Source organism: Phyllostomus hastatus, unplaced genomic scaffold, assembly GCF_019186645.2.
Source record: "Phyllostomus hastatus isolate PE091 unplaced genomic scaffold, TTU_PhHast_1.1 phas_scaffold_501, whole genome shotgun sequence".
Classification (NCBI taxonomy): Eukaryota; Metazoa; Chordata; class Mammalia; order Chiroptera; family Phyllostomidae; genus Phyllostomus; species Phyllostomus hastatus.
Window position 1 is genome coordinate 16,569,131 of NW_025334033.1, and position 18,280 is coordinate 16,587,410.

At 42.7% G+C, this 18,280-nt stretch overlaps 1 protein-coding gene across 1 annotated transcript in view; it reads left to right on the forward strand.

Moving 5' to 3' along the window:
• The window catches only part of SLC27A2 (solute carrier family 27 member 2), a 56,905-nt gene that overhangs the window by 29,810 nt on the left and 8,815 nt on the right, over positions 1–18,280 (forward strand). Inside the window, exon 5 of the mRNA XM_045823164.1 lies at positions 3,376–3,570. Coding sequence (XP_045679120.1) covers positions 3,376–3,570 — 195 coding nt within the window. The remainder of the gene's footprint in view (positions 1–3,375; positions 3,571–18,280) is intronic.

An 18,280-nucleotide genomic window follows, 5' to 3' on the forward strand; every position in this document is an offset into this window, starting at 1 on the left:
ATCTAGTCCAATAGTATACCAATAAATAATGTCTAAACTTGATTAATCAAAAGATAGCAGTATAAGCATTTAATTTAGAAATCAGAGGATAAGAAACAGCTACAAGAATTATAAGTGCCTCTGGGTAGTAAGTAGGGGCAAAGGATGAGGACAGAGAAATAGAATGAACAGCTTTCTTCATTTAAGAGCCTTTCAGTACTATTGGATTCTTAAACCATGTGTGTGTCATAATTTTTTTAATTAAGAAAAAGAGCACTCTCTGAAGTCACAAAGGTTTGGATTTGAATCTTGGAGCAATCGTGTTGCTACCTGTGTGACTTTGGCAAAGTGTTTTAACCCTCACAGGCTTCGTTTTTTTTTTTTTTTTTCAATTGTCATATAAAGCGAATGCTTTATTACCATTCACATTTTTAAATGTTTTTATTAAACTTAGTGGGGTGACATAAGACAGTACAGGTCAAATGTCTGGCACGTAGTAAAGCCCTCAAAGTTTTTTGCTTCCTCTAAGTACCCGGTACCCTATATTCCTCTCTGGATACCCTCACACCCTTCACCAGTCACCAAATCCCAGTGTGGACTTAAGTCCCTCCAGGTGTGTTTGCATGTTGCAGCTTACCTCCAAAGTGGAAGGAATACAAGGTTTGATCCTTATTTTAAAAAACTGAGCCAGGTGACCCTTGACCTAAAATACGGGTAGTTCTTTTGAGGAGGGGCTTTGGTGATGTGAAAACACCATTTCTCCTCTGGGAAAGGAAACTCAAGTCATAGCTGATACTCCCAGCCACTGGGAGTGAAAGCCTGCTTGAGATCCAGCCACCTCAGAAGGCTCCGGGATCTGGTGGTTTGTGTCCACAAACATTTCCAGCCTAGAGCTTTAATCCCTTCTGCTGATGTAATAAGATCCCTTGGTTTACAGTGAAAACTGAGCCCGCAGTATTGTGCCTATGACCCAGCTACCTGCCACCCACAGCTACACCTGTGAGGCTGGCCCACTTCCCACACCCAGGGCACCTGCAGCCTCCTGCACCCTCCGCCCTGCCTTTGTGCTGTTGCACAGGGAAGTCGAGGGTTTCCTGGTGGAAGTTACTTCTCTTGCTGCAGGGATTGCACTATATGCAAGGCCCAGGCCCCAGTACTGTGGATGACATAGAAATATGCTTGGCCTCAAAGGCATTTACTATCGAACAGGAGAGACAGATAGATAAGATGGTCAGCACCCATTAGACAAAATGAGCTAACAGGGTGATTGTGGGCTGCATGTGGAATAAGGAGGGTCTTGGGTTTACACATGGGAATGCCACTTAGGAGCTTCTCACACAGAACTGGGAGCAGGTAAGCCCCAGGTCAGTTAGTTACTTTTAAGCAAAAGTAAGTGTTCTTCAAATACATATGATGCTTTATTCCTAGAGTGGCAGTGAGGGTCAGCAGTGGTGGGGGCTGAGGGTGCTTCCTGAAAAGCTGACAGTTGTTACCAAGAACAACAACTTATGGACAGACAAGGTGACCATACAATTCATCATCCAAACAGAGACCCTCGAGAGTTCGAGGAGTGCAAAAGCACATCCGGACCACAGGCATGGCAAACCAGACATATGGTCTTATCACTGAGAGGTACTTAGTAATTATAAAAGGGAGTAGATTCAGCGACCTATGGACCGAGGGCTCATGCAGGTCCAAAAGGCTTTTCAGGTAACTCTCCAACACTCCCCCAGTAGATTGTAAGTGCCTTTGAGGCTAAATATACTTCTGTTAGTATCCACAGTGCCTGCCACGGATCTGTATACATTTCTTCCTCAGTAGCATTGCTTAAGGGGTCCAGGCTTTACCAGTAGCCAGTGTCTGTCCACCCCTCTGGTTGGGATTCCTGAAAGAGTTTCACCACCTGAGTTTCAACCAAGAAAATACTCAAAATTAACTGCGTATGTGCTGCTCCCCTGGTCCCTTGGCTCCTCCCACATGGAAACCAGTCCGAGGTCTGTTTTGCTTTGGTTGATGACTGCCCTATCCAACGCCCTCCCCTTTATGGGAGAACGGCCATTCTCTCTCTTTGAACATTTATCTTCGAAGAGGGACTCTGATTCCTAAACCACAGCACAGTGGGTTCACAGATAGCAAATAATATATACTCTTTAGAGCATTTGCTCTTTTTTTTTTTTTCAGATTTTATTTATTTATTTATTTATTTATTTATAGAGAGGGAAGGGAGGGAGGGAGAGAGAAACATCAATGTGCAGTTGCTGGAGGTCATGGCCTGCAACCCAGGCATGTACCCTGACTGGGAATCGAACCTGTGACACTTTGGTTCGCAGCCCGCACTCAATCCACTGAGCTATGCCAGGCAGGGCAGCATTTGCTCTTTTAAGCAAACAGCTGTTCAATAAAACTAATGTAAACTTGTTGTTTGAGGACAGTCCTAGTTACCTAGCAGTTTTACCCCATTCTATGTGGTTTTCTGTTAAAGATTATAGAGTTACCAAACTTGCCAGTTAAAATTATACTTATTTATTTACCTGGCTCTCCCCCCAGGCCGTGATCTCCTTGAGGACATCAATTGCCTTATTAATATAAAAGATCATTGAAATGACCATAGGGTTAGACATATTTGCAGAGGCCCCACAAAGGTTATGGTTGAATGGAACACAAGCCAGTCTTAATCCCACCTCTCCCGCTGACACAAGCTCTGCTTTAGTTCTCACACTCAGAACAGCTTTTCCTTTGTGATTTTTATTTACAGCCAAGCACACTCCTCCCAGGCCACCTGAGGCCATTGGGGACCGGGTTCCTCCCACTCTTCCCTTCCCGTCTCAGCAGGACAAGTTTCATTGGCTGAGTCTGTTAAATGAGGAGATGATCAAGATGCTTCTTTTCAGCTTCTCAGGCCCTCACATTATTGCTATTTACGGCTTTCTGGGAAATGATTCTGTCTTTCTCTTTGGACCGTGTTCCCAGTTTTCTTCTTCCTTGTCAGATGAGAATCGTTACTTCAAATTGTTTTAGTCTCTGGCAGATCTTTGCCATGTGGCTCCTCCTTTCCAGCAATTCAGTGAGATTCACTAGTTTCCTCAATAAAACGATGTATACACTGTTCTAGCTTCAGGTTGGATACGGATTAAATGTTGGCATCAGTTAGCTGTGTCAAATTGTCTCACCTTGCCTCTTAAAAACCAAAATGGGAGAATCCGACAGCTACCTGTTGGCCCATACTGTGTGCATTGGGGTGAAATGGAGGAGTTCCATATGTGGGTAACAGAAAAGGTGTGCACTAAGGTGAATCTGTAACCAACACAAATATATAGAAACATAAAAGCAATTGTTAATATGTAAGTACAGTCTCTAGAGATATTTCCATGCGGTGTCCTTCTCTTCCTACAACAGAAACCAAACGATCGTGATCACAAAGTGAGACTAGCATTAGGCAATGGCTTGCGAGGAGATGTGTGGAGAGAATTCATCAAGAGATTTGGGGACATTCACATTTCTGAGTTCTATGCTGCTACTGAAGGCAATGTCAGCTTTGTGAATTATACAGGAAAGATTGGTGCTGTTGGAAGAATAAACTACCTACAAAAAGTAAGTACATTGAAAAATGAGAGCGTATATTGCCAGTTTTCAGAATAGAGATTTCTTAAAAGCTATGTCATCATAATGTTATTATCAGAATTTCACAAAGCATCAGAGCTGTGGTCCATCCATAATCACCATGAGAGGTTTTTCTCAGTCTCTGTAACAAGGACCTCAATAAGATAGGTTGCTCTAATTTGGAAATCTTAATTTCAGTGATTAGCAATCCATTATGCCTTTGCCATCTGCAATTCAGGTAAAGTATTCATGATGTCATTTATACTTGCATATGATAAAACACCTGAAGGTTACCAGTTGCATAATTGTACTGTACTCTGTGAAATGGTAAAATATGGTATTTACTTTGCTTTCTTTTTTTTTTCAAATTATAAGAGAAAGTTTGTTTAGAAAGTTACAGAGGTCATAGTAGTGAGACAGCTGGGCTGTGTAGGTTCAGGAAACAAGCTACACAAGCAGGAGAAGGGCCCTCGGAGCTTAGGAGAGAGAAAGGCAAGGGTAACGCACCTGAGGGGAAGAAGAGGAGGAGGGGAAAGGCGTGGGCGTGCTCCAAGAGGGACTGTGCTATTGGGTCCTTCCTCTTGAGGGTTTTAAAGGCTGGAAGTTTAAGGGAGGTCTTAGGGGAGGATTCAATAGAATATTTGTGAGCTTTATGCTGTGGTGTTAAAATGAGATTTTTTCCCCCTGACTTCCATCCTTGGGTGTGGTTGACACTAATTGAATTTCTTTTATCTATCTCCCAGAGTAGGGTAATTTAAGCTATTTACCCTCTGAATGGGAGGAGAAGTGTAAACCATTTACTCTTAAGTGTCCTTGGTTAGGGAATCTAGGATTCTACTATTTACTAGATGGTTGTAAACTGCTTGGCCATTTAACTATCTGTCCCAGTTTCCCTATTCCACTTGTCCTGGCTTACTAGCCTGTCTCATTCCCTGCTCAGAGACTTCCATCCCTGGAATCTTTTAGAGAAAATGAGGGAAGACAGTTAGTCTTCAGTACCTGCTTCTTCCTCACAAGGACCACGGTTCCTGCCTGTGCAGGGTATGGAAGTCTCTCCCTGCCTGATCTAAGGAGGGACAAGGGTGCGGAACCCAAGACTGGAACAGAGAGGCTGTTAGCTGATTCTTCCAAACTAGGGATGGGAGGGAATCCCTGAAGCAAGATCATCATGATAAGGAATTGTTGTATCCAGAAACAAAATTGGTAAATTGCTCCATATTTTACTGACTTAATTACATGGTCCTAAAAGTAAGTCAGTTCAGTCAAATTGTTGAGTCTCATTTCAGGAGGTATTGATGCAGATGGGCTCCCAAAGTGAAAATCTATATTGTGTAAATAAGCAGTTGAGTATTTAATAAGAGGTATGCCTATGAAAACAGAAGGAAAAAGATAAAGGTTAATGATTAGAGGAAATTGCAAACCAGTTTCTGAGTATATAAGGCTATCAATTGAACAGATCAATAGCTTGTAGACCCCCTGGGGCACAAAGGTTGAATTGCTTTTAGACCTTCTGGAGTCCCTAGGTCATGCATTCCAGTTCCTGGAATAATGCTTTCTACAAACATAAATCACTTAATCCTATCAACTATAACTACAGCTAAAACCTTTAACTCTGGAGTTCCCCCATCATATTGTATTCTGTGTTCACCACCTCAAGTCATGTCTCTGTCACCATTTATCCCCGCTTTACCCTCGCCTGCCTCCCCCCACCCCCATTTCCCTCTGATAATGACCATACTGTTGTCTCTCTGTGAAATTTTTGGGTTTGAGGTTATTTGGGTGTTTTTTGTTTGTTTTTTGCTTAATCCCTTCAGCTTTTTTTTTTTTTACACAGCCCCCAGATCCTCTCCCCTTTGACAGCTATGAGTTTATTGGTGTTTTGTTAGGGTATTTTGTTCATTAAATTCCACATACAAGTGAAATTATATGGTACTGTACTTGTCTTTCTCTGACTGACTTGTTTCATTTAGCATAATGTTCTCCAGGTCTATCCACACTGTCATAAAAGTACAACCTCCTTCTTTTTTACCACTGAGTAGTACTCCATTGTGTTAATGTGCCACAGCTTTTTTATCCACTCATCCACTGATGGGCAGTTGGGCTGCTTCCATATCTGGGCTATTGTAAATAATGCTGCAATGAAACTAGAGGTACATATATTCTTTTAAATTAGTGTATCAGATTTCTTTAGATATATTTCAAAAGTGGAATTGCTAGGTCATAAGGCAGTTCCATTTGTAATTTTTTGAGGTAACTCCATACCATACCGTTTTCCACAGTGCCTACACAAATCTGCATTCTGACCAAAAATGCACAAGTGTTCCCTTTTTTCCACATCCTCACCAAAACTTGTTGTTTATTGATTTATTGATGATAGCCATTCTGACAGGTATGAGGTGATATCTCACTATGGTTTTAACTTGCAATCCTCTGATGATTAGTGATATTGAGAATCTTTTCATATGTCTATTGGCCATTTGTATGTCCTCTTTGGAGAAGTGTATACTCAGATCCTGCCCTTTTTTAAATTGGATTTTTTGGTTTGCTTTTTTTTGGTATTATGTAAGTTCTTTGTAAATTTTGGATATTAACCCCTTAGCATATTGACGAATATGTTTTCATATTCAGTTGGTTTTGTTTTCATTTTGTTGATGGTTTCATTTGCTGTACAAAACCTTTTTAGTTTGATGTAGTCCTATTGGTTTTCCTTGCCTAAGGTGATTTATCAGAAAAATATACTGCTACAAGAAATGTCTGAGACTGCCTATGTTTTCTTCTAGGATTTTTATGGTTTCAAGTCTAACATTTAAGTCTTTAGTGCATGTTAAGTGTGTGATGGTGTCCTAGTTTCATTTTTTTGTATGTATCTGTCCAATTTTCTGAACACCATTTATTGAATAGACTGACTTCAGCCAAGTGTATGTTCTTGCCTCCTTTGTAAAATACTAATCGACCATAAAGATGTAGTTTTATTTCCGGGATCTCTATTCTGTTCCATGGTCTATATATCTGTTTTTATGCCAGCACCATGCTGTTTTGATTACATGTAGTATATTTTGATATCAGGTAGCATGATTCCTCCAACATTGTTTTTCTTTCTCAAGATTGCTGTGGCTATTCAGGGTAGAAGAGCCACGTATAAATTTGTGATCCCATATAAATTTTTGAAATATTGTTCTAGTTCTGTGAAATACACCATTGATAACTTGATAAGAATTGCATTGAATCTATCGATTGCTTTCATTAGTATGGACATTTTGGTGATGTTAATTCTTCCTACCCATGAAAATGGTATATGCTTTCACTTATTTGTATCTTTTTATCTTTCTTCAGTGTCTTATTATTTGATGAGCACAGGGTTTTTTTAACCATGGTTAAGTTTATTCCTAGGTATTTTTTAATGCATTTTTAAATAGGATTGTTTTCTTGGTTTCCATTTTGATAGTAAATTATTGGTGTATAGAAATGCAACTGGTCTATGGTGATACCACCCTGAACACACCCGATCTCGTCTGATTTCAAAAGCAAAGCAGGGTTGGGTCTGGTTAGTACTTGGATGACAGAAATGCAACTAATTTCTGGATATTTATTTTATATTGTGCTGCTTTACTGAATTCATTTATCAGTTCTATCAGACTGGAGAGGAATATTTAGGGTTCTCTATTACAGTATCATGTCATGTACATATAATGACAGTTTTACTTCTTCTGTCCAATTTGGATGCCTTTTGTTTCTTCTTTTGCCTGATTGCCATGGTTAGGATTTCCAATATTATGTTTAATGAAAGTGGTGAAAGTGAAAATCTCTGTCTTGGTCCTGATCGTAAGGGAATACTTTAATTTTTGCCCTTGAGTATGATGTTGGCTATGGGTTTGTCATGTATGGTCTTTACTGTATTAAGGTATTTTCCTTCTATTCTCATTTTGATGAGAATTTTTATCATAAGTGGGTGCTGGATTTTATCACATACTTTTTCTGCATCTATTGATATGATCATTGGATTTTTACACTTCATTCAGTTTATTTGGTGAATCACATTTATTGATTTGTGGATATTGTACCAACCTTGCATCCCCAGAATAAATCCCATCTGACCATGGTGTATGATCTTTTTAAAGTATTGCTAGTTTGCTAATATTTTGTTGAGGATTTTAGCATCTATGTTCATCAGGTTATTGGCCTATAATTTTATTTCTTTGTAATGTCTTTATCTGGATTTGGAATTAAAATAATTCTTGCCTTGTAAAATGAGCTGGGAGTCTTTCCTCCTTTGAATTTTTGGAATAGTTTGAGAAGGATAGATGTTAGTTCTTATTTGGATGTTTGGTAATATTTCCTTGTGAAGCCATCTAGTTCAGAGCTTTTGTTTGTTGGGAGTTTTTTGATTACTGCTTTAATTTCACTAGTTGTAATCTGTCTCTCCAGATTCTCTGAATCTTCCTGATTTCATTTTGGAAGATTGTAAGAAATTTATCCATTTCTACCATATTATTCAATTTGTTGGTATATAGTTGTTTATAATATTTTCTTATACTCTCATATTTCTGTGGTATCCATTGTTACTTCTGCCCTTTCATTTCTGATTTTACTTATTTGAGTCCTCTCTCTTTTTTTCTTGATGAGTCTGGTTAAAGGTTTGTCAATCTTGTTTGTCTCTTCAAAGAACCAGCTCTTGGTTTCATTGATATTATATTGCTTTTTTAGACTTTATATTGTTTATTTCTGCCCTGATCTTTATTAATTCCTTCCTTCTACTCCCTTTGGGCTTTGTTTGTTGTTCCTTTTTAAGCTTGCAGATTGTTTAACTGCAATTTTCTTGTTTGTTGGGGTATGCTTGTACGGTATGAATTTTTCCTCTTAGGACTGCTTTTGCTGTGTCCCATATAGTTTGGGTTGTTTTGTGTTCATTTTCATTTGTTTCAAGGTATTTTTTTATTTCTTCCTTGATCTCATTGTTAAACCCAATGATTGTTTAGTAACATGTTATTTAGCCATGTGTTTGTGTGTTTTTCTGTTTTTTTCTAGAGATTGATTTCTAGTTTCATACCATTATGGTCAGAGAAAATGCTTGATACGATTTCAATATTGAGGCTTGTTTTGTGTCACATGTGGTCTATCCTAGAAAATATTATATGTGTTCTTGAAAAAAAATTACATTCTGCTACTTTGAGGTAAAATGCTCTGAAGATACCAGTTAAATCCATCTTATCTAGTGTGTAATTTAATGTCACTATTCTCTTGTTGTTTTTCTGTCTGGAAGATCTCTCCATTGAAGTTAATGGGGCGTTAAAATCCCCTACTGTGACTGCATTACTGTCAATCTTTCCCATTATGTCCAACTCAATTTGCTTTGTATGTTTAGGTGCTCCTATGTTGGGTGCATAAATGCTTCCAAAGGTTATATCCTCCTGTTGGATTGCTCCCTTTAACATTATGTAATGTTCTTCTTTGTCTCTTGCTATAGCCTTTGTTTTGAAGTCTTTTTTTGTTAGATATAAGTATGCTACTCCAGCTTTTTTTTTTCCTTTCCATTTGCATGAAATATCTTTTTTCATGCCTTTATTTTTAGTCTTTGTGCATCTTTCCTTGTGAGGTGTATCTCTTGTAGACAGCATATATATGGGTCTTTTTTTCTTTTCTATTCAGCTACCCTATGCCTTTTGATTGGAATATTTAAGCCATTTATATTTAAAGTGATTATTTATAGGTATATATTTATTGCCATTTTATTCTTTATCATTATTTTCCTTTTTTCTTCTTTTTCTTCTCCTCCTCCTCCTCTTCATTGTTCTTCTTCTTCTTTCTCCTTCTCCTTCTCCTTCTCCTTCTCCTTCTCCTTCTCCTTCTCCTTCTCCTTCTCCTTCTCCTTCTCCTTCTCCTTCTCCTTCTCCTTCTCCTTCTCCTTCTCCTTCTCCTTCTCCTTCTCCTTCTCCTTCTCCTTCTCCTTCTTCTCCTTCTCCTTCTCCTTCTCCTTCTCCTTCTTCTTCTTCTTTCTTCTCCCTTTAACCTTTTTTTTAATACTGGTTTGGTGGTAACAAGATCCATTAGTTTTTTCTTGTCCGGAAAACTCTTTCTTTCTTCTTCAGTTTGAATGATAGCTTAGCTGTGTAAAACAGTCTTAGTTGTGGGTCCTTGCTTTTCATCATTTTGAATATTCCATTCCAATCCAGTCTGGCCTGAAAGGTTTCTTTGGAGAAATCAGCTGATAGTCCAATGGGAGCTCCCTTGTAAGTAACTAACTATCTTTCTCTTGCTGCTTTAAAATTCTCTTTTTGTTTAAGCATTGCTATTTTAATTTTGATGTGTGTTAGGGTGGGCCTCTCTGGACTCATCTTCTTTGGAACTTTCTGAGCTTTCTGGACTAGTGCGTCTTTTTCCTTTACCAGGTTAGAAAAGTTTTCAGCCATTAATTCTCCAAATAGATTCTCAATCCCTTGTTCTTTTTTCTGGTACCCCTAGGATGCAGATACTGTTACACTTCATATTGTCTCAAAGGTCCCTTAAACTATCTTCACTTTTTATACTTCAAAAAAATGTTTACATTATATTTTATTGCTTATGCTATTATAGTTGTCCTAATTTTTCCCTTTTCCCCTAGCCCCCACCTGACTCCCTCAGGCATTCCCCACACCATTGTCCATATCCAGGGGTCATGCATATATGTTCTTTGGCTACTCTATTCCCTATGCTGTACTTTACATCTTCATGACTATTCTGTAATTACCAACTTGTACTTTTTAATCCCTTCACCTGTTGTGCCCATCCTCTAACCACCCCCCATATGACAACCATTAAAACATTCTCTGTATCTATGATTTTTTATCCTCATCTGAGGATATGTGTTTATTAATGAGAGAGAGAGACATGAGAGAAAAATCAATTGGTTGCCTCCCATATGCACCCCAACGAGGGTGGAACCTACAACTTAGGTATGTACCCTGACAAGGAGTGAACCCACAACATTTTGGTTCATGAGACTACACTCCAATCAACTGAGCAACCCAACCAGGGCAATTCTTTTTTCCTCTTTTTTAAATCTTCACCTGAGGATATGCTTTGATTGATATTAGAAAGAGAGGCAGGGAGAGACAGAGAGTGAGAGAGAGAAACATTGATGAGAGAGAAACATAAATCACTTGCCTCTCACTGCTTACACCCCTACAGAAGACTGAACCTGAAACCTAGGTATGTGCCCTGACCAGGAATTGAACCCACAATCTTTGGTGTACAAAACGATGCTCCAAGCAACTAAATCACCCAGCCAGAGCAATTCTTTTTTCTTATTTGCTGTTCTAGTTAGGTGTTTTCTTCTACCTTGTCTTCCAAATCACTGATTCAAGCTTCTTTGTTCAACCTACTGTTTTATCCTTCTAGTGTATTGCTCATTTCTGACATTGTAGTCTTTATTTCTGACTGGTTCTTTGTTATGGTTTCTATGTCCTTTTTTATGTTTACTGTCTCTTTGGTTAAGTTCTCATTGATTTCATCCATTCTTCCGCTAAGTTCCTTGATTATCCTTATAACCATTGTTTTGAACTCTGTATCTGGTACATTGATTGCCTCCATTCCACTGAGCTGGAGATTTCTCATGTCTTTCATTTGGGACATGATTATTTGTTTCCCCATTTTGGCTGCCTCTTTGTGTTTGTTTCTATGTGTTAGGTAGACCTGTTGTGGGTCCAAGTCTCAGTAGGATGATCTCATGTAGTAGGTGTTTTGTGGGGACCCATGACACAGTCTCCTTGATCACTTGCACTGGGTGCTCCAGGAGTGTCCCTTGCGTGGATTATGTGGGCCCTCATATTGTAATTGAGACTTGATTGCTATTGACTCATACGTGTGTGGGGTTAACACTCAGGCTGGCTGATTGTAATGATCGATCCAACCACAGTGGGTATGCTGACCACTCAGAGTAGACTTTACCTCAGCAGGGTCTGGTGCCTGCTGAGATTTCTCTTTGTATATGCCACTTATGAAGCTAATTGGGTCCTCTTTTCATGTTATCTGAAGCTGGCCACTGGTTGTGATGGTTCTGGGGCTTGTTGGAAGGGACTCTGGTGGAGATCAATGTCAGACACTGCCTGTGACTGGCCCTGGGCAACATGTTTATAACTACAAAGTGATCTACAGCTGTGGCTGCCTCTGCTGGGTCTGGGTGTGTGCTGAGAGGATAAAGCTGTGCACTAAGGCTTGCTTTAACCAGCACTGAACCCAGGAACAGGTCAGCAAAAATTCCTAGGAACCCTGAGGTCCACCTATGCCTGTCTCCATCTGCTGACTGCCTATTAGGATCAGTCACTGAACGAGCCTCTGGTTTGCTGCGGGGTGGGGTGGGGGGGGGGGGGGTTGCTCCACCCAAAGAGCTCCCCCGAACCCAGACACCACAGTTGAGAATAAGTCTACCAAGATGTGATCTGCTTGGGGAGGAAAGATGGCCAGTCTCTCAGAGGAGAAAGGCTTTAAGCCTGTTCCTCAATGGGCTTTTATTAGGTTTAATTTGCATAGGAATACAGGGTGTAAAGCTCATCAATCATTGTCAGGCAGTAAAGATCAAACAATAGACAGCATTCAAAGAAATATGAGGGCTTATTCTGAGTCAGGGTCAGATAGCCAAAGGGCCATAAAACTTTGGGAAACAAACTCAATTCATGCTCAGGCCCTTATCGTTTAAATTGAGAGTATTCTTAGCAAAGCAGGTTTCACAGAATTTTATGCATTTTTTCTTAGGCCTGATCACCCCCAGAAACTACCCAATCCAGCACAGGGCCACACTCCCTTCCATCATTATTTCAGGCTTAAGTCAAGCAGGGGAAGTAAGGCAGCCAAGAGATTAGGAGACTTTTTAAAGATAGAATGAGGACTCAGGCTATGACAAAGCTGAGGGGTGAGGGTCTATCACCCCTTTTCTATAGTCCCCTAAATCCTTCCATGATGGCCCCTTCTCAACCATGTCTGTCTTAGGTCATCCCTCCCTTGAGAAATCTTACCCATCATTGGCTAACTAGTCATCTGCCCAGGGCCAAGCAGGGTGAGGGAAAGGGGGCAGAGGCTGCTCCTCTACTGAAAAGATAAGTTTTGTCTTTTTAGTGGCTTATGGTCCCAAGGCTTTTTACTCAGCCTTAGCCATGGGGGGGTTACAGCTTCTGAAACCAGACAGGGCAGTTCCCAACACTCTGGCAGTACTAGAGTTGCATGCAATAGGTTCTCAGTGAGTCACCAGGTAGGAGTGAGAGATGTTCTCCAGATCTATATGGGTTCAATCTTGGTGCCAATGTTCTGCTGGAGGCTACTCAGCAATGTCCTAGGATATAACAAGTCTAGGTGACACCCACTGGGTGCTTACACCTTTGTGTTAGGGTGGGGTGTCAGAGAGTCATCATGTTACAGAACAGAACAAGGGGGGCCTGGGACAATATACTATTATTGAAAGAAGGCCCCGGGTCCGTCATGTCCGCCGCCAGAGGAAAGACGTCTCTCAATGCCAGAGATTCGTGAAAAGGAAAGGAAATGTTTATTTAATGCTATACAAACTTAAAGTAGTGACCTAATGTCTTTATCAAAAATCCCAAAGTCACTTAAAACACCCACAAACAGACACAGTCCTTCCTTCCTTCCCCCCTTTGCCCAGTCCAGAGTACCGTATCTCAGGGAAGGAAAACGAAGTCCATGGCTCAGACAGTCCTCTGGTTCTTAGTTAGTCCTCCTTCTTGACTGGGAGACCTCCCTGGGTTCCTGGCACCCTCGGCTGAGTCGCCAGGATCTCTGCTAAAACCAGGTGGTGGTTCCCCTTCTAAAGCTGCGGGGGTCCCCACTCCATCCAGGCCTCGTGGTTCTCCCTCTCAGGGCTGCGCATGGTTCTCTCTCTCAGGGCTGTGGGAAGGGGAGAGTCCTCACTCTGCCAAAGCCGTGTGGTTCTCTCTTCCTAATGGCCGCCAAGTCTGGGTTTTAAATCCCCGCGGCCAATCTTCCTCTGCAGCCTCACTTCCGACTCCTCCCACACTCGGCTTCACTTGCCAGAATTCATATCCTTCCAGCTTTACTGGGCTGCCATCTTGAGTCTGGACAGGCGTGGCCCCATGTCCTGGAGCCAATCTTCTCCGAGCTCCCACGCAGGCGCTGTAGCTTGGGGGATCTGCCCCAGTCACATGTTGGTGGGGAAGTTACTTCCCTTCCCCTGGCTCAGAGATGATCACAGCTATTTAACATATCTAAGCGACCAGCCAAAGGCTATAGATATGTTAAATGACCACGCCAGAGGGTAGCTGCAAGGCTGTTGCTATGCAAAACAGATCTCAATGGCCTTGCTCCATTTGTCCCTTCCCCGAACCCACACCCTGGGTGGGGGGGATGGAGACATCTTAAAATCTCCTGGACACCTTAAGTTCTGGACCCCATTTCAAATGCCCATTTGGGGTCCCCCCTCTTGGCTGCACCCTGTAACAATCCCTCCTTTCAGATATACACCCACTTTAAATTCTTTTAAAGGACAATGGACGAAGATCTCATCTTCTTGTAACTGCTTCTGGCTGGAAATGGACGTTGTTTTACCCACCCATGGGTCAGGGGTGCCCTGAAAGGGGGGGTGTGCAGCACGGAGGGAGTCCTTCCTGTAAGGGGAAGGACCTTACATAATCCTGGTCAGTTGGCTGTCACCAGGAAGTCGCAGGTTCGGTGTCCAAAGGCTGGCATTACCGGACCATTGGCATCCTGGTCATATTCTGGAGGTGACAGATTTGGAAAGAATTGGAAGGCACAATTAAATCATAACCACTAAATGACAAAGGCAGGGACTTAAGTAAGGAATGGCTTATCAGGAGGAAGGTGTACAAGGCATGCTACACCTATCTGAAACTTGTGGCCCACTATACTTCACTTGGGCTGAGGGGAATATGTTAGGATTTCCCTCCTTTCAGATACCTGGGCCCTTTCTGTCCAAGCCATCAAGACAGAAAAAGGCAAAATTAGTTCTAAAGTGAAGCCCACAGACCGCCCAAACCATTCACCAACCCAACCACTCAGTTCAGCCAAACCGTTGAGTCTCAGAGGGTGATGATGAAAATGGGCCCCTTAAAGCGAGGTTTATATTCACTCACTCATTCAACCAATTACTCAGGTAATGAAGTCATAGGCATATGCCCTATGAAAACAGAAGAACACACAGGTTAATTCACACAACAATCCCCAAACCAGTTTCTGTGCCTGTGAGACTGTCTTTTGGGAAGACATTCAATTGCAAGGTTTTTCCTGTAATAACATTTAGCAATGGCAACTTCAAAGGTCCTCCGTACCTGTAAATTGTACATCTTTGGTGATATTACAAACTCAGTTTCAACTTTCAAATGAAAACAAACTTTCAAGACAGTTAGCTGCACCATTCTGATGTCCAATACTAAGCATTGTGATTTTCCTTGAACCACAATTTTTTCTCCTTAAGATCACCCTCACTGTTATTAAAGGACTACTTTGAGTCCCACTTTTAATTTTGACTGTTCGTTTGCATAAACTCACCAAGAGCAGCCTGGATCACTTATGATCCTTGAGTCTACCTTGCTGGAACTCACACAGGGAGTCTTTAGATTGACTTCTCAGTCCACCCCTCTTGGGGCACAGAAGCAGAGCCACACATCTGCCATCTGGCTTTGCCTGTACCAGGTGTTTCACTCAAATCCTTGAGGCTTCCATTGTGCTTACAGGTTCCTTTTTGGCCATCTTTCATGAAAGCAACCTTCGTTCCTTCCCTGGAAAGACTGCCATGAACCACACAACCAACTAAAGTACCAGGCTTTTTCGTGGGCTTACGCTAGCTTCACAAGTCAATCCCAGTTCCTCAGGGCTTTCTGGTGATGACCAGAACCCATACATGCCTTCTTCAGGCGTGACATTCCAGTCAAAGTCTTGGTTAACAAAACCACTATTAATGACCGGTCTTATTGGTTTTATGCAAAGAAACCTTATATTATCACTCCTTCAGAATGCCAAATGCTGGAGGGATCAGGTAGGGAGAAAAATACAAAGCGTGAAGGAAAATCTTTTTCCTTCTGATATCCACCAGGCTTCTCAAAACTCTCCTACAGAGTGTGAAGTTTCAACCTTCCCTGGAATCCTCAATTTCCTTTTCAGAGCAGATACAGAGCAAAATCCAAAACACAGAGTTCCAGAATAATACACAGGTAGAAGCATTCTCTTGCACCAATGCGTACATTGGTGCCTCACAGAGACATGCTCCTTCAGGTCCGGTCTCTTGGCAGAGACATGCCCCCTTTGCCTCTGGCTGAAGCACTTGTCAGCCCCAAATGACCCTTCCTGGGTCCCGCGTGGCAAAGGCATTCTCTCCAACCGGTCACAGCGACCTTTCCTAGGTCTCAAAGTACAGGTTTCTGATCAAAAACAACACCAATGGCAAAGACTTGCTCTCTTCCAATCCGGTCTCATGGCAGAGACATGCCCCCTTTGCCTCTGGCTGAAACACTCGTCAGCCCCAAATGACCCTTCCTGGGTCCCGCATGGCAAAGGCATGCTCCCCGACCGGTTACATGTGACCTTTCCTAGGTCTTCAAGTACAGGTTTCTGATCAGAAACAACACCAACGGCAGAGACTTGCTCTCTTCCGATCCGGTCTCATGGCAGAGTCATGCCCCCTTTGCCTCTGGCTGAAGCACTCGTCAGCCCCAAATGACCCTTCCTGGGTCCCGCATGGCAAAGGCATGCTCCCCAACCGGTTACAGACGACCTTTCCTAGGTCTTCAAGTACAGGTTTCTGATCCAGAAACAAAACCAATGTGAGAAATTTGCTCTTTTCCTATGAAACTGGCAACAGGTAGTTCAGGTTTCCCTTACTCCAGGTTTAAAACTTTCACATCTTTTACACATAATTTTCACATCCAGATTTAACCATCATTTTCTTTTAATCCTGGTTCCTTTCCCACACTGGGAAGGACTATACTTAAACTCAGTACTTAAACTCAGCATGTGGCAGCTAAAAGTCCCTAACACTACAGGTACCTTCCACTAAAAGTTCTTGGATTCGCAGGGACATCCTGCAGCTTTCTGAAGCTTAGACCTTGCAAACATCCTATATATCAGATGGTCACCTTTGGACCTCAGTTCATGACCTTCAGAACCAGAGCCATTCCAATCAGAACCAGTTACACAGAGAACCTGACTGATGCAATGCCAACACAGCAGCAGGACACAGCCCATACTCTGAAGAGAGCCCTTGGCCCACCACCTTGTCCAGTTCCAAGATGGCGGCGCCCATGCATGCCGGGTCATCCAAGATGGCGGCGCCCATGCACGACCCACCCTCCATGGTGGTGCCCATGCACGACCCACCCTCCACTCACGTGGCTCATCCTCCATTTTACCCAAAATGGCAATACACCCACATGGTTGGCTGTCCGATCCCCACTATACATACAGGCTCGGCTTACAGAGCCTAGGGGTTTGCTTCCTCCCCAAACCTGAGTACAGGTTCCCTTACTGCCACCTGGGCTCACCAAAACTGTAAGTGAGCAGACAGGGGCAACCTGGGAGCAGCACGCTAACCAAACTATTATCCACAGCTCCATTGTTCCAAAACGGTGTTCAGAAACCAGTTTTCAACCAAACCATTTTCACGTCTCTGCTCCCTCCCCGTTTCGTTTCCTTTTCACCTTTCCAGGCGTGATAGGCGGCCGATGCCCTCAGGAGGAGTGCAGAGTAATTCTCGAGACGGGGAAACTCTGAGGTCTCACTCTCTCGCACCTGAGGGGGTCGGTCTGCCACGGACAATTATGGTCCCTTCGTGGTCGCCAAAAACTGTTACAGAACAGAACAAGGGGGGCCTGGGACAATATACTATTATTGAAAGAAGGCCCCGGGTCCGTCATGTCCGCCGCCAGAGGAAAGACGTCTCTCAATGCCAGAGATTCGTGAAAAGGAAAGGAAATGTTTATTTAATGCTATACAAACTTAAAGTAGTGACCTAATGTCTTTATCAAAAATCCCAAAGTCACTTAAAACACCCACAAACAGACACAGTCCTTCCTTCCTTCCCCCTTTGCCCAGTCCAGAGTACCGTATTTCAGGGAAGGAAAACGAAGTCCATGGCTCAGGCAGTCCTCTGGTTCTTAGTCCTCCTTCTCGACTGGGAGACCTCCCTGGGTTCCCGGCACCCTCCGCTGAGTCACTGGGATCTCTGCTAAAACCAGGTGGTGGTTCCCCTTCTAAAGCTGCGGGGGTCCCCACTCCGTCCAGGCCTCGTGGCTCTCCTTCTCAGGGCTGTGGGAAGGGGAGAGTCCTCACTCTGCCAAAGCCGTGTGGTTCTCTCTTCCTAATGGCCGCCAAGTCTGGGTTTTAAATCCCCGCGGCCAATCTTCCTCTGCAGCCTCACTTCCGACTCCTCCCACACTCGGCTTCACTTGCCAGAATTCATATCCTTCCAGCTTTACTGGGCTGCCATCTTGAGTCTGGACAGGCGTGGCCCCATGTCCTGGAGCCAATCTTCTCCGAGCTCCCACGCAGGCGCTGTAGCTTGGGGGATCTGCCCCAGTCACATGTTGGTGGGGAAGTTACTTCCCTTCCCCTGGCTCAGAGATGATCACAGCTATTTAACATATCTAAGCGACCAGCCAAAAGCTATAGATGTTAAATGACCACGCCAGAGGGTAGCTGCAAGGCTGTTGCTATGCAAAACAGATCTCAATGGCCTTGCTCCATTTGT